A 15,480-nucleotide genomic window follows, 5' to 3' on the forward strand; every position below is an offset into this window, starting at 1 on the left:
GTCCTCTGGATGGACTTTGGTTCTTCGTATTAAAAAAAAGTTTGCTTTAACCTGCTTCTCTAGAAAATGCTGCAAGATCAGGTAAGGGAGAGAGAATTAGTCTGAGTTACCTAACTAAGAAATACAAAATACATGGGGCCGGAGAGATAGCATGGAGGTAAGAGGTTTGCCTCTCATGCAGAAAGACGGTGGTTTGAATCCCGGCATTCCATATGGTCCCCTGAGCCTGCCAGGAGCGATTTCTGAGCATAAAGCCAGAAGTAACCCCTGAGCGCTGCTGGGTGTGACCTAAAAACCAAAAAAAAAGAAAAGAAAAGAAAAGAAAAATACAAAATACAGGGGCCCGGAGAGATAGCACAGCGGTGTTTGCCTTGCAAGTAGCTGATCTAGGACCAAAGGTGGTTGGTTCGAATCCCGGTGTCCCATCCCCGGCACATCCCCGTGCCTGCCAGGAGCTATTTCTGAGCAGACAGCCAGGAGTAACCCCTGAGCACTGCCGGGTGTGGCCCAAAAACCAAAAAAAAAAAAAACCAACAAAAAAAAACAAAATACAGCTCCGGTGAAAATATAATTAATGGTTAATGAGAGCTTGAGAAATAGTAGAGAGCAAGGCACTTGCCTTATACATGGCTGACCTTAGTTTGATTCCTCCAGCATCTCATGTGGTCACCCAAACCCCGACAGGAGTAAATCCTGAGCCTTGCTGGGTGTGACCCAGAAAAATCCAAAATTAAATGAATAAAAAGTTGTCATAGGGGCCGGGAAGGTGGTGCTAGAGGTAAGGTGTCTGCCTTGCAAGCGCTAGCGTAGTAGGACCGCGGTTTGATCCCCTGGCATCCCATATGGTCCTCCCAAGCCAGGAGCGATTTCTGAGCACATGGCCAGGAGTAACCCCTGAGCGTCATACGGATGTGGCCCAAAAACCATAAAAAAAAAAAAAAGTTGTCATAGAAAAAGGTCTAGAGGCTATTGAACTGGCAGATTATGCTGACCATGGGACAGTAGACCATAAACTACATTCCTATCCCTTTACTTGCAAATATCCTATGCAAAGAAATCCCCTTGTATATGGCTGACTTTAATTCAATCTCCACGTTTCATATGGTCCCCTGCACCGACACAAGTGATGCCTGAGTACAGAGCCAGTTCAGAGTAAATCCTGAACACCACTGGCTGTAACAACCTACCCCACTCCAAAAGAAAAAAAGGAAATTCCCTTCTTTTTTGTTCTAGAGCTGCTCTGGACACATTACAGTTCTTTTTGTTTCTTTATATTACATGTTTATTACAGTATTATAGGTCACTCTTCCAGGGTCAGCTTTATTTAATTAGTTCAACAGTCCTTTTTTTCCCTGACTGCTTTTTAATCTTACTATGTTTTCACCAGAGCTGGGAGTTTTGTGTGTGTGTTTGGGGTTTTGTTTTGTTTTGTTTGTTTGTTTGTTTTTTGGTTTTTGGTTTTTGGGCCACACCCGGCGGTGCTCAGGGGTTACTCCTGGCTGTCTGCTCAGAAATAGCTCCTGGCAGGCACGGGGGACCATATGGGACACCGGGATTCGAACCAACCACCTTTGGTCCTGGATCGGCTGCTTGACACCACTGTGCTATCTCTCCGGGCCCTTGTTTTATATTTAAGCCATACCTGGAAGTCCTCCGGGATCACTCCCTCCTGACAGAGATTGAAATGAGATGATGGAAATTGAACCCCGGTTGGCTGTGTATGCAAAGTGCCCTACCTGCTGTACTATCTTCAGCCCCACATTACATTTCTTATATATGTCTAAGAAGGTTCAGCATGTAGAAGGGCCACGTGTAAGAGTAGGCATCAGTCCATTTGTTCTTCCAGAACTTGTAGTCTCTTAAAAAGAATATTTCTCGGGGGCTAAAAGATGAATAGTACGTGTGAATGATAGACAGATTAACAGAGCATGTAGTCATTTGTTTTTTTTGTTTGTTCAGATTTTCCTTTCCCGTAAGTGTTATGTTAGTGATAGGAAAAATATTTGTGTCTTTGGATAAAATGGTATAAAGTTCTGTCTTCTGCTGCATCACGTAGTTAACCTATGTGACATGTTTGCCTTAGAACCCAAAGCAGTACCAGTTAGAAATTATTCATTTTAGGGTTCATAAAATTGTTCATTTTATACAAATGCACCTACATACTTTTCATGTTCAGCCAGCAGCCCACCTTTGCAATCATTTCTAAGGTTGTTGTTTAACGTTATGTTTACTCATCGAAATCTCTCTCTTGTCAGCAAAACCTAGAAATCCATCGGAAAATAAAACAGTCTGAGCAGGAGCTTGCCTATTTGGAGAGGAGAGAACGGGAGGTGAGCCTGGTGACCTGGTATTCTTCAACACCAAATGTGTTTACTTTCTGATTTAGAAGTTGTGGATATTCTGATCTCTACTTAAGAACACAGAAAACAGGGCCGGGAAGGTGGCGCTAGAGGTAAGGTTCTGCCTTGCAAGTGCTAGCGTAGGACGGACCGCGGTTCGATTCCCCGGCGTCCCATATGGTCCCCCCAAGCCAGGGGCGATTTCTGAGTGCATAGCTAGGAGTAACTCCTGAGCGTCAAATGGGTGTGGCCCAAAAACCAAAAAAAAAAAAGAACTCAGAAAACAAGCCCCAAAAGATATGTCCACATTTTTCAAAACTACATTAAGATGTGTAGTATATTTTAGTGAATTGTGTTTCAAGTTAAGCCTTTTCTTTCAAGGGGATGGAATGGGCTCCAAAGCAGTTCTCAAGGATTTTAGAAACTGTTCCAGTGATTCACAGCCTACCGGGTCTCATGGGCAAATATTACTTAGGGCCTCAGAATGTAGTGCTGCTTGTGCCAGGCATTGCTCAGGCCACCCCAATAGTTGGAGATCACCATTGATACCTCAGGGAGCAGCTGGTGCCAGATAGACTGGGATCAGCTGCTTACAGAACATACACCTTAACTCCTGTACTGTTTCAGCAACATTGCCTTCCCCCCCTTGCTTAAATTTAATTAACCATGACTTACAAAATTACTTATAGTTGAGTTTTAGGCATATTTCCTTTATTGTTTTGTTTTGTTTCTGGGCTACAGCCATCAGTGCTCAGAGCTTGCTCTACACACAAAAATCACTCCTGGTGAGCCCAGGGAACCATATGGAGTTCAGGAATCGAACTTTGGATCATCCTCGTGCATGGCAAATATCCAATCGCAGTACTATTACTCCAGCCCCCCAGATGTAGAATATTTAAACTCCAGTCCCAGAGGCCAGCGGTAGTACAGCCAGTAGGGTGTTTACCTTGCATGCAGCTGAGCCTGCCAGGATTTTCTTAGCACAGAGCCAGGAGTAACCCCTAGGTGTGGCCCAAAAACCAAAATAAACACTAAGCAATCCCATTGTAACTGTCAACTCCTTCCACTAATGTTCCGATATTCCATCCTCCCCACCCCCTGACACCTTCTCTGTTATGTTGAATGTCACATTACAAAATGTGGTGGTTGCAGCTGAGATCTCATTTTTTCAGTGTTATCGAGTCTGTGCTTTAGGTATGTAGCTTTACCATTCTCCACATTAGCATAACTTCTTTGTTTTTTAAAGATAATATTAGGATCTCCAGGTAGATAAAATAGTGATAATCTTTGCTTCCCAGTTTAAAAATCAGAGAAGGTGGGACCGGAGAGATAGCATGGAGGTAAGGCATTTGCCTTGAGTGCAGAAGGTCAGTGGTTGAATCCCGGCATCCCATAGGGTCCCCCGAGCCTGCCAGGAGCGATTTCTGAGCATAGAGCCAGGAATAACTCCTGAGCGCTGCCGGGTGTGACCCAAAAACAATAAATAAATAAATAAATAAATAAATAAATAAATAAATAAATAAATAAATATTAAAGACTTGGGCCAGAGAGATAGCATAGAGGTAGGGCATTTGCATTGCATGCAGAAGGATGGTGGTTCAAACCCCGCCTTCCATATGGTCCCCCGAGCCTGCCAGGAGCAATTTCTGAGTGTAGAGCCAGGAGTGGCCCCTGAGCGCTGCCAGGTGTGACACCCCCCCCCCCAAAAAAAAAAAAAAAAAAGAGAGAATGAGGGCAAGAGTGACAGTACGGCAAGTAGGGCTCTTGTTTTGAACATGGCTGACCCAGGTTTTATCTCCCATATGGTCTCCCAAGCCTACTGGGAGTGATCCCTGAATGCAGAGCCATGAGTAAGCCCTGAGCCCTAACAGGTGTGGCCCAAGAACAAAACTAAAACACAGAGTCTGTGTTTTATGTAGATAGACAGCGCTAGCGGGTTTGCCTTGCATGCAGCCAATACAGGACAGATGGTGGTTTGTATCCCGGTATCCCATATGGTCCCCCGAGCCTGCCAGGAGCGATTTCTGAGTGCAGAGCCAGGAGTAACCCCTGATCATCACTGGGTGTGACCCAAAGACCAAGGAGAGAAAAAAAAATGTGTGAAGAAACTAGAGGTAGCTAGGAATTACCAGTTGCGCCTACAGATCAGAAGAAATGCCAGGAATAAAGTGAGTTTTCCCCAACCCCAAGTCTCTCAGATGGAAATTTTAATCTGTTCCTTTGCCTACCAACAGGGAAGATTTAAGGAGAAAGGGACGGATCGTAGGGAAAAGCTCCAGACTTCTGACTCTCCTGAAAGAAAACGAAGTAAATACTCCAGAGAGACTGACAGGTAAGCTAAGACCTTTTAGCTTGGTCAAGTCCTCAAGCTCTTTGAAATCATTTCTAGCTGTTCTTCTGTTTATTCATTTCAGTGATGTGAGATTGATTATCAGCTATAGGTTTTGAGTTCCTTGAATGTGAGGTTCATCCTTTTTTTTGGCCATCTGTTTTGTTTGTTTCTGGCCCAGCACTGCTCCGGGCTTACTCCTTGCTGAACACTTTGAAATCACTCTTGGCAAGTTCAAGGGACCATATGGGATGCTGGGGATTGAACCTGTGTCAGCTACATGTAAACCAAGACATCTACTCGCTATACTATCACTCCAATACTGACTACCTATCTTGAGACAACAAATATGTATATTAGCAAGGAAGATTGTCTGATTGCTTCAGCTAGCTCAAAGCCAGAGCTAGAATTCCCATGTTTGGGACCCTCTCTCTCCTCACCAGTAATGCTATATTGCTCTTGGCTTTTCTCTTTTTTTTTTTTTTTGTTTGTTTGTTTTTTTTGTTTGTTTTTGGTTTTTGGTTCACACCCGGCAGCGTTCAGGGGTTACTCCTGGCTTTATGCTCAGAAATCGCTCCTGGTAATCTCGGGACCATAGGAATGCCGGGATTCGAACCAATGACCTTCTGCATGAAAAGCAAATGCCTTACCTCCATACTATCTCTCTGGCCCCCATCATTTTTTTTTAATATGTGCTAAATGAACAGTTTGCTGGGATCTAGAGGGAGGGCTCAATGGTTTATGGCACCTGTGTTGCAAGTGTGAGGCTACCTGTTTGATCTCTAGGGCCTCTTTGGCCATATGTGCTGAGGGGGGTTCTGGCAGCTTTGCTGTTGGAGCCCCAGTGCCTTGTTCAAAGTATTCAGTCTCTGCCATACAGCCAAGTGTATGCACGCAATAAGTGGGGAAACATACCCAGTGGTGCTCAAGGACTCTTGTGTTTGGGATTAACTACTGTGGTACTTTAGGGTTTACTTGTGGGATTTTACCTGGAATCTGATGCATGCAAGGCAAACCATTACCTCCTGTACTTTCTCACAAGCGAAATGGTTGCTTGTGTGATACTTTAGCTGCCTGTACTTATAGTTTACAAGTCATGAGTCTAGAATTAGAGGAAGTTTATGAACAGCCTGCTTTATATAGGTACTACAATAAAGGGCATGGGATAATCAGATAAATGACATGGATTTTGACCTGTCCAGATTCAAGAAACTTAGATTTTTTTTTCTCATTGAGCAGATACAGAAATTTGGGAAAGGGAAGGAAGGGTATATCAATTGTAGGGAACTATACGGTGCTCAGGGGTTACTCCTGGCCCTGCGCTCAGAAATAGCTCCTGGCAGGCTCGGGGGGTACCATATGGGATCCCAGGAATTGAACAGAGGTTTGTCCTGTATTGGCTACATGCAAGGCAAATGCCCTACAGCTGTGCTATCGCTCCGGCCCCTGCACTTAAAGTTTTGAGTTATGTAATGGGACTGACCATTGGGCTCCATTGCTGAATGACAGGAGATGAGGTTGGCTCTGCAGATGGAAGACAGACAGTTCAAGAACTTCATGCTCTTTAAATATAATGCTTATCAAACTTTGAGAGTTTGGGGAGGTTATAAAATAATTTTAAGCAGGATATTGATCTAGTGATGATTTGGTTTGATTTAGCGGGCCTTAACCAGCAGTGCTCATGACTTCTGGTGGTACTTGGGGGTGCTAGGTGCCGAGATCAAACTCCAGTGCTTCCATTTGCAAAGTATTTTCTCTCATCTTTCCCTCTTCCCCCTTTTTGGTACCACTGTGATTTACCAAGCTATTAGAACATTCTTTCAGGCATTACCAGGAGTCTCAAACTCGCAGCCCGCGGGCCATTTGCGATCCTCTGTACAACATTTTGTGGCCCTGCCCTAGAGGAATCTCTAGTTGTTTGGGTCACACCCCCAAATGTTCAAGGCTTACTACTGACTTTGCACTCAAGGATCACCCCGACTTTGCCTCCTGCGGCCCCAGGTAAATTGAGTTTGAGACCCCTGGTTTAAACACTAATCCCACCACCTTAGCCTGCCCTCTTCTACAAACAAATTTATTTCATGTTGTTTGTGAAAACACAAAGAACGATCAAAACTTAAATTACTCAGGGCCGGAGAGATAGCATGGAGGTAAGGCATTTGCCTTACATGCAGAAGAATGGTGGTTTGAATTCTGGCATGCCATATGGTCCCCTGAGCTTGCCAGGAGCGATTTCTGAGTATAGAGCCAGGAGTAACCCCTGAGCGCTGCTGGGTGTGACTCAAAAACAAAACAAAACAGAAAAAACCTTAGATCACTAAGGGTTAATTTGTAATACTGTATCACTCAATGGCGTTACTAAAGTCATTGTCTAAGAATTTACGGGGCAATGGGGCTGGAGAGATAGCATGGAGGTAAGGCGTTTGCCTTTCTATGCAAGAGGTCATCGGTTCGAATCCCAGCGTCCCATATGGTCCCCCGTGCCTGCCAGGAGCAATTTCTGAGCATGGAGCCAGGAGTAACCCCTGAGCACTGCCGGGTGTGACCCAAAAACCACAAAAAAAAAAAAAAAAAAAAAGAATTTACGGGGCTGTGGTTGGTGCTATTTGAGCCTCCTGTATTCTTGTTTAGGCTCTGAGCTTGATGGGTCTTCTGTGCAACTTTCTCATCAGATGGGGCCGAGTCTACTATGAAATTTTAGGTGGTATGTGGCCATTTGTGGTCCAGAATCTTTAGAGATGGGTCATATTTGTTGGCTTGGCAATTCGATAAGGTTAAGATGAGCGGAGTGTGTCAGGATGTGGAGCTAGACCTTTTCTTTTTTTTTTTTCTTTTTTTTTTTGGGGGGGGGGGTTGGGCCACACCCGGCAGTGCTCAGGAGTTACTCCTGGCTGTCTGCTCAGAAATAGCTCCTGGCAGGCACGGGGGACCCTATGGGACACCGGGATTCGAACCAACCACCTTTGGTCCTGGATCGGCTGCTTGCAAGGCAAATGCCGCTGTGCTATCTCTCCGGGCCCGGAGCTAGACCTTTTCTATCAAAGGATGTTGGATGTGGCGATGGACTGCTATTCCTTCAGGCAGAAAGGGGAATCTGGCTGACCCCACTTGTAGAAGGTGGCAGAGCTCTCAGCCCAAACCAATCTATCAGGGAATGGTCTATTCCTTTGAGCTACCTCATCAGCCCCTCTCTGGTCTTTGTGAATCATGAGTAGGTTTAAGTGTTGGTAAATAAAATAATAAGAAAATGAGCTGAGTTTATATTTATAGGCAAGGGGAAGTGATTGATGGCGAAAATCCTTGAGGAGGCTAGATGAGCTGGGATGGGAAATGAGAGAGACAATGAATAATTGGAAAAGAAGTCTATGAAAAACACTATGTACAATACACTCAAATTTTTTGGGGGGCTACACCTATCGGTACTTGGGTTACTACTGACTCTGTGCTCAGAAATCGCTCCTGGCAGGATTGGGGGACCATATGGAATGCCAGTGATCAAACCTGGGTTCGTCCTGTGTTGGCCGTGTGCAAGGCAAATGCCCTATCGCTGTGCTATCACTCTGGCCCCTACACTCATATTTTTATTGTTTACTTTTTTAAGAATGCTAAATTGAGATCACTTAATCAAACATCCAATTGATTGTTCTATTATTATTTTTGTGTTTACCTGCAGTTTTGGATATGCGGAGCTGTAGGAGGAAGGTGAAGGAGTCAGATTTTAGATGGCATGGAAAAGGCTTAGAGTCAGAGATGGGTACAGAAAGGCCCCTTCTCTTATCTTAGCCACATGTTCTCTTTACACTGTTTTCTACTGGTTCTCATTCTTCTTTTTTTTTTTTTTTTTTTTTTTTTTTTGGTTTTTGGTTTTTGGGCCACACCCAGCAGTGCTCAGGGGTTACTCCTGGCTGTCTGCTCAGAAATAGCTCCTGGCAGGCACGGGGGACCATATGGGACACCGGGATTCGAACCAACCACCTTTGGTCCTGGATCAGCTGCTTGCAAGGCAAATGCCGCTGTGCTATCTCTCCGGGCCCATCATTCTTCTTAGTCTTCTCTCCTACTGTTTTATTTTCTTGATAATTCCAGATATTGCACTCTACCCTCAATGTTTCTTGGTATTCCACTTTCTTGACCCAGGTCTAGCTGAGGTCCCAGTATCAGCCACCACTAACAAACCATCAAATCCCGTGGCTCCATCCCCTTCAATTCTATTTTCTGAGCTCTATGTTACTGTTTTCTTTTATCTCCTGGACATGTGCTTTTTTGATGGTGCAGCAAGGGCCACTTCCTGTAGTGCTTAGGGAATACAGAGATGCTGCTGCAAATCATGAAACCGTGTATTTGCCCAGCCCTTTGAGCCATCTCACTCAATCCTGTGTGTTCTCTTTTTTCTAGGAGGAAGGGCTGCAGTCCCTGCAGTGTTAAGGGGCTATTCTTGAATCTGTGCTCCAGGAGTGTAACCCCTGGTGGTGCTCAGTGAACCATATATGATGCTGGGTATCAGACCTCAATCAGCCTCATGCCAGGCAGTGACCTTACCTCCTATACTTTCTCTGAATTCCTCCTGCCAGACATGTACTCTTGAGCATCTCTACAGTTTCTTGCACTAATATGTTCAAGCCCATTTTGATAACTTACTGTATTCCTGTTTTCTTTCTGGTTTTGGGAGCCACTGTCGGGTTACTCCTGATGTTTGTGGGTCTCTCCCAGCGATGCTCAAAAGATCATGTGCTAGATGAAACCAGTACTCATACATGCAAGTATATGCTCCTGCCTGCTGAGCTACTATATTTTTTAATTTTGTTTGTTTTTGTTTATGGGCCATACCCAGTGGCACACAGGGGTTACTCCTGTCTCTGTGCTCAGAAATCGCTTCTGGAAGGCTCAGGGGACCATGTGAGATGTGGGAATCAAACCTGGATCATTTGCCTGCAAGGCAAGCGCCCTCCCACTATGCTATCACTCTTGACCCGTGTTCCTTCTGCATGGAAGACAAACACCCTACCTCCATGCCATCTCTCCAGCCCCCTATATTCCTATTTTAAAGTAGCATCATAATCACTGTCTGCCTGGTCTGATCCCATCTTCTTTTTTCTTTTTATTTTTTTTTTTTTTTTTTTTTTTTTTGGTTTTTGGGTCACACCAGGCAGTGCTCAGGGGTTATTCCTGGCTCCAGGCTCAGAAATTGCTCCTGGCAGGCACGGGGGACCATATGGGAAGCCGGGATTCGAACCGATGACCTCCTGCATGAAAGGCAAACGCTTTACCTCCATGCTATCTCTCCGGCCCCCATCTTCTTTTTTCTTCTCTATTCATTTAGTGACTACATTGCTAATTAAGCCATGCCACCATTCTCTCCTCTCCTGGACATAATTTTTTTGGGGGGGGGTTTCACACCCAGCGGCACTCAGGGGTTACTCTTGGCTCTGCACTCAGAAGTCACTCCTGGCAGGCTGGGGGACCATATGCTTACAAGGCAAACTCCCTACCGCTGTGCTATCATATCACTCCGGCCCCTGGACATAATAATATTTTCTTTCACTTTCCTTTAGGTCCTTTTTTCACATGTGGCTAGAAAACCACTAGAACTCCCTTTGTTGAGACCCATTTCACAATGTGCCCTATCGTTTCTGGCCTTGCCCCTCACAGTTTCTGTTCCTGTACTTGTGTGCTCTATGTTGACATATTATCCTCTAGTCTTTTCCCATTTATAAAAAGGCCCCATCTCAGTTGTCTCTTCATTCTCAAGACAAAGCCAATTATGTATATAGTAAACACTTGGAAACCATTTAATAAATCTAATAAATATTAGAGAAGGCAAGTTTAATCAAGAGGCAAAGTTTTTATTTTATTTTTATTAGGTTCACCAATAGATCAGCTGGAAAGTAAAGGCATCTTAAGTACGTGTGCTTCTTTTGCAGTGATCGTAAACCTGTTGGCAAAGAAGGTATGGACAACAGTAGCAAAGGAGGCTGTGTGCAGCAAGCAGCTGGCTGGAAGAAAGGGGCAGGCCTTGGATATGGCCATCCTGGATTGGCTTCAGCGGAGGAGGTGAAGTGCTTTCCATTATATTGTAATAAACAAAATATACTTAACTTTCCCTCTTTCATCACTGCTAGTGAAGGGCATGAGACCTGGAAGCACATAGATCTGGATGACTAGGTTCTAGTCGTATATGCAGAACCCTTTGTAATTCAGTTGACAGTGGAAAAGAGGGGAGAAAGTTGGAATGGGGTTCATCTTAACACAGAGTAAGAAGTAGATATTAGGCAGTTTAAGACTGAAATTCGGGGCCAGCGCGTGGCACTAGAGGTAAGATGTCTGCCTTGCCAGCGCTAGCCTAGGACGGACCCGTGGTTCAATCCCCTGGCGTCCCATATGGTCCCCCATGCCAGGAGCGACTTCTGAGCCCATAGCCAGGAGTGACCCAAAAACCAAAAAAAAGAAGACGACAACTGAAATTCGGGGCCGGAGAGACAGCAGGAGGTATAGTATGTGCCCCTCCCCCCAAAATAGCATCTTCCCTGAAGAAACTGTTCACATTTGGTCCTCAAAGACTTAGTTTGGGGGCTGGAGAGATAGCATGGAGGTAAAGCATTTGCCTTGTGTGCAGAAGATCAGTGATCCGAATTCCGGCATCCCATATGGTCCCCCAAGCCTGCCAGGAGCGATTTCTGAGTGTAGAGCCAGGAGTAACCCCTGAGCGCTGCTGGGTGTGACCCAAAAACCAAAAAAAAAAAAAAAGACTGAAAATCATTAGGTTAAAAAAAGTAACAAGAGCACAGCTTAGGGTGATTGCCTTGCACATAGCTGATTCAGGACAGACTGTGATTTGAATCCCAGCATCCCATATGGCGTCCCACCACCACCTCATGCCTGCCAGGAATAACCCCTGAGCACCACCGGGTATGACCAAAAACCAAAATAAAATAAAATAAAACATACAGAGCCAGAGCAATAGCACAGTGGTAGGGCATTTGCCTTGCACGTGACCAATCTAGGATGGACCTTGGTTCAAGTCCCCAGTGGGAATTACCATATGGGAATATGGTCCCCTGAGCCAGGAGAAATTTCTGAGTGCATAGCCAGAAGTAACCCCTGAGTGTCACAGGGTGTGGCCCAAAACTTAAATAAATAAAGTATACCTTTGTCAGGTCCAGAGCAGTGGCGCAGCAGTAGGGCATTTGCCTTGCACATGACTGACCCAGGACGTACCAGAGTTCTATCCCTTGGCGTCCCGTATGGTCCCCCAAGCCAGGAACAATAAATACGGAGTGCATATCCAGGAGGAACCCCTGAGTGTCACCGGGTGTGGCCCAAAAAACAAAAAACATACCATAGTAATAATAAGTGTGTTTTTATTATAAACATTGACCAGAATTCTCCTATGTTTTACTCCTTATTGGTTTAGGAATGCTTAGAGTCAAAGCCCTGAAGCTAGTTCAATGGAGTCCACTGCATTGTCTGTCTTTGTTTTGCAGGCTGAAGGCCGAATGAGGGGACCCAATGCGGGACCTCCAGGAAGAACCAGCAAGAGACAGTCCAACGAAACTTATCGAGACGCTGTTCGAAGAGTCATGTTTGCTCGATATAAAGAACTTGATTAAAGAACGGAGCCAATGTCCTGAGACACACCTCCTTCTTGTTTTGTTTGTCCGTCTCTCCTTTTGTTTTGTTACTGTTCTTGCTGCTAGAACTTTTTTAAATAAACTTTTTTTCAATGTGATTTTTTTATTAATAATTTTTTTCTCCCATAAGTAGAGGGTGTAGTGGTAAGAGTGAGAGACTCCTTCCTTTTGGTCCTCTTTGAGTCACGGCAGAAATGGCAGTTGTTGCTGCAGTGATCCTTTCAAATGTGCCTTGTCAGTGTCATTGGGGTGTGGCCTTTGAACTCTAGCTTATATGAATGCTACAGTTTCTTTAACTGTTTTCCTAAACTAAATCTAAAAACTAGGGAGCTGGAGAACAATAGGCAGGGCACTTGCTTGCATGTAGCCAACTTGGGTTCGATCCCTGACACTCCATATACTTCCCCAAGCCTTCCAAGAGTGATTCCTGAGTACAGAGCCAGGAGTAAGCCTGAGCCACTGTGGCATCCCCCATTATTTTATTAATCAGAAAGCTAAAATCTCATTACTGTTTATTCCCATTTCTCTATAAAGCTAGACCTTTTTGTATAGTACTAATTAAAGCTGTGTAGTTCTCTTCTGACTTCTCCATTGTTGGAGAAAATAGCTACAGAGGGGATCAGTATGCAACTGGATACTCAGTGCTTCACACATTATGACCACATGCTAGCTAGTATAGTAAGAAGTACTACAGGGGCCGAAGAGATAGCACAGCGGTAAGGCATTTGCCTTAGACGCAGAAGGACAGTGGTTCAAATCCCGGCATCCCATATGGTCCCCCGAGCCTTCCAGGAGCAATTTCTGAGAATAGAGCCAGGAGTAACCCCTGAGTGCTGCTGGATTGCCCTAAGCACTGGGGTGTGCCCCCAAAACAGAATTTCAAAAATCTAGATGTGTAATCACCATATACGCTCAGATATGGTTGAGATCACAATTAAAAGACAGTCTTCAACTAAAGATGTTTCAAAGAAACTATTTTTTTAGAACTGTCATTATGAGTGTCAGGAAGGCATAAAGTTAAGAGTTGGTAAAATTTGTAAAGCTCTAGAGAATTGGGGCCGGAGAGATAGCATGGAGGTAAGGCATTTGCCTTTCATGCAAAAGGACAGTGGTTCGAATTCCGGCATCCCATATGGTCCCCTCAGCACTGCCAGGTGTGACCCAAAAACAAAGCAAACAAACAAAAAAATCTAGAGAACCATTTTAAGACCTAGGTTTGAAGATTTGTGTTTCAATTACCCTGTTGTGATGAGAAGGCAGCCACTGACAAATCATATATAATCAATAAATTCTTATTGGAAAATGAGAGATAGTACAATGAATAAGGCTATTGCTTTGCACATATCCAACCTGCTTTCTATCCCTGGCACCTCTTATATCCCTGAGCCCCACCAGGAGTAAGCTCTGAGCAATGCCAGTCATGGTCCCCACCCCGCTCCCAAATTTAAATATTTACAGAATCAGGTTACAGAACTGAACCAGTTTTTATTTACCAATCTCTGACGTAAGAGCATAGTTTGGACATATCAGCAGGATCAAAAAGTATTCTGTTGGGCCGGAGTGACAGCACAGCCGTAGGGCATTTGCCTTACACACTGCCAACCTAGGATGGGCCCAGGATTCTGTATGAAAGTGAGAGAGAGAATTGGTGTTTGGGAAGGAATGAACAGTGATGGATGAGAGCTAGCAGGGCAGGGGCAAAAAATAGTCTGCAGTAGCACTGTGGTGAATCTTACTACCCAACTTACTTTGCTGAATAGGTCAAATGCCTTTTGAAAGCTGACTCACTTTTTTTCTGATTTAGACAAATCAAGATTTTCTTCTCTGGGGCTGAAGAGATAGCACAGTGATGGGGCATTTACCTTGCAAGTGGCTGACCCAGGACAGACCTGGGTTCAAATCTCAGTATCCCATATGGTTTCTTGAGCCTGCCAGGTGTGATTTTTGAGCATAGAGCCAGGAGGAACCCCTGAGTACCGCCTGGTGTGGCCCCAAAACAAAAGATTTTCTTAGACGGTTTTCCAGATGAAGAGTAAGCTGTGGGACGCATTATTTAAATACTTCACTGTTGTAGCATTAAATAATGATGGTGGTGGATGGGGATGGATGGAGAAGGAATTCTCTGCCATCCCAGGCCACGTGGCTCCGCAACCCCCAACCAGCTGGCGGGTCCCAGGTTTAAAGCATTAAATAATGATGGTGGTGGATGGGGATGGATGGAGAAGGAATTCTTCTCTGCCATCCCAGGCCACGTGGCTCCGCAACCCCCAACCAGCTGGCGGGTCCCAGGTTTAAGTGAACGGCAGAATCAGACTCATCCAGAGACAGGCATCAGGAAGCATCAATTTTATTCACGTCCTATTCACCACATGTGTCGCCTATATTATAACCTTTTAAGCAATTGCTGTTCTTAGCTAGGCCTGCATCTTAACTCCTTTCAGCCATCTTCCATTTGACCTCCGTGCTGGCCCAAGACCAAAAACGCAGACCCCAAAAAAGCCCCGAATCCCCTGGGTCAAAGGCTTTATCTACCTTTTCCAAGACACCTCCCAGGAATGGGCGGGGTCTTGCAGGTAAGGTCAAGTTACCTAGGGAGAAAGGGTGGGGGATGAGGCTTCACACTCTTTTGATTTTGTTGTTGTTTTGTTTTGGGGCTTACTCCTGACTTAATACTGGCTGTATTCTAGGGGACTATAAGTGGTGCAAGGCAGGGTTGGCTGCATCTGAAGCAAATGCCCTACCTTCTGTACTACCGTTTCAACCCCTTAGTACTTCTACTGAAGACTTACATAAAAAAAAAAATTGAGGGGGGGTCACACCCAGCAGCGCTCAGGGGTTCCTCCTGGCTCTCTGCTCAGAAATCACTCCTGGCAGGCTCAGGGGACCATATGGGATGCCGGAATTCAAACCACTGCCCTTCTGCATGCAAGGCAAATGCCTTACCTCCATACTATCTCTCCGGCCCCAGCATAGAAATTATTTAAATCACCCAGCAATAGCATCGAGTTATTAAGTGGTTAGCCTATGACTGTTTCAGTCTCCTCTTAGTAGGGCTTGGGATACCAAGACCCATGTTAAATCTCTGAGTTAATAAGATGATCCACTGGAGAAGATGGATACTAACCAATTACTGTTGTGATGAACAACTCGAGAGGTACAGCAAGCTATTGGATATGACATGACC

General features: G+C 44.9%; 1 protein-coding gene across 2 annotated transcripts in view; it reads left to right on the top strand.

Moving 5' to 3' along the window:
• Window positions 1-12,394, top strand: part of RBM6 (RNA binding motif protein 6) — a 123,129-nt gene extending 110,735 nt beyond the window's left edge. For both annotated transcript variants that reach the window (XM_049777328.1, XM_049777329.1), the window contains 4 exons: window positions 2,256-2,330; window positions 4,574-4,671; window positions 10,590-10,719; window positions 12,150-12,394. In XM_049777328.1, the coding sequence (XP_049633285.1) occupies window positions 2,256-2,330; window positions 4,574-4,671; window positions 10,590-10,719; window positions 12,150-12,275 (429 nt within the window). In that variant the 3' untranslated portion in view covers window positions 12,276-12,394. The remainder of the gene's footprint in view (window positions 1-2,255; window positions 2,331-4,573; window positions 4,672-10,589; window positions 10,720-12,149) is intronic.
• The last annotated feature ends 3,086 nt before the right edge of the window (window positions 12,395-15,480 follow it).

Source organism: Suncus etruscus, chromosome 7 (assembly GCF_024139225.1).
Source record: "Suncus etruscus isolate mSunEtr1 chromosome 7, mSunEtr1.pri.cur, whole genome shotgun sequence".
In the NCBI taxonomy this organism is placed as follows: domain Eukaryota; kingdom Metazoa; phylum Chordata; class Mammalia; order Eulipotyphla; family Soricidae; genus Suncus; species Suncus etruscus.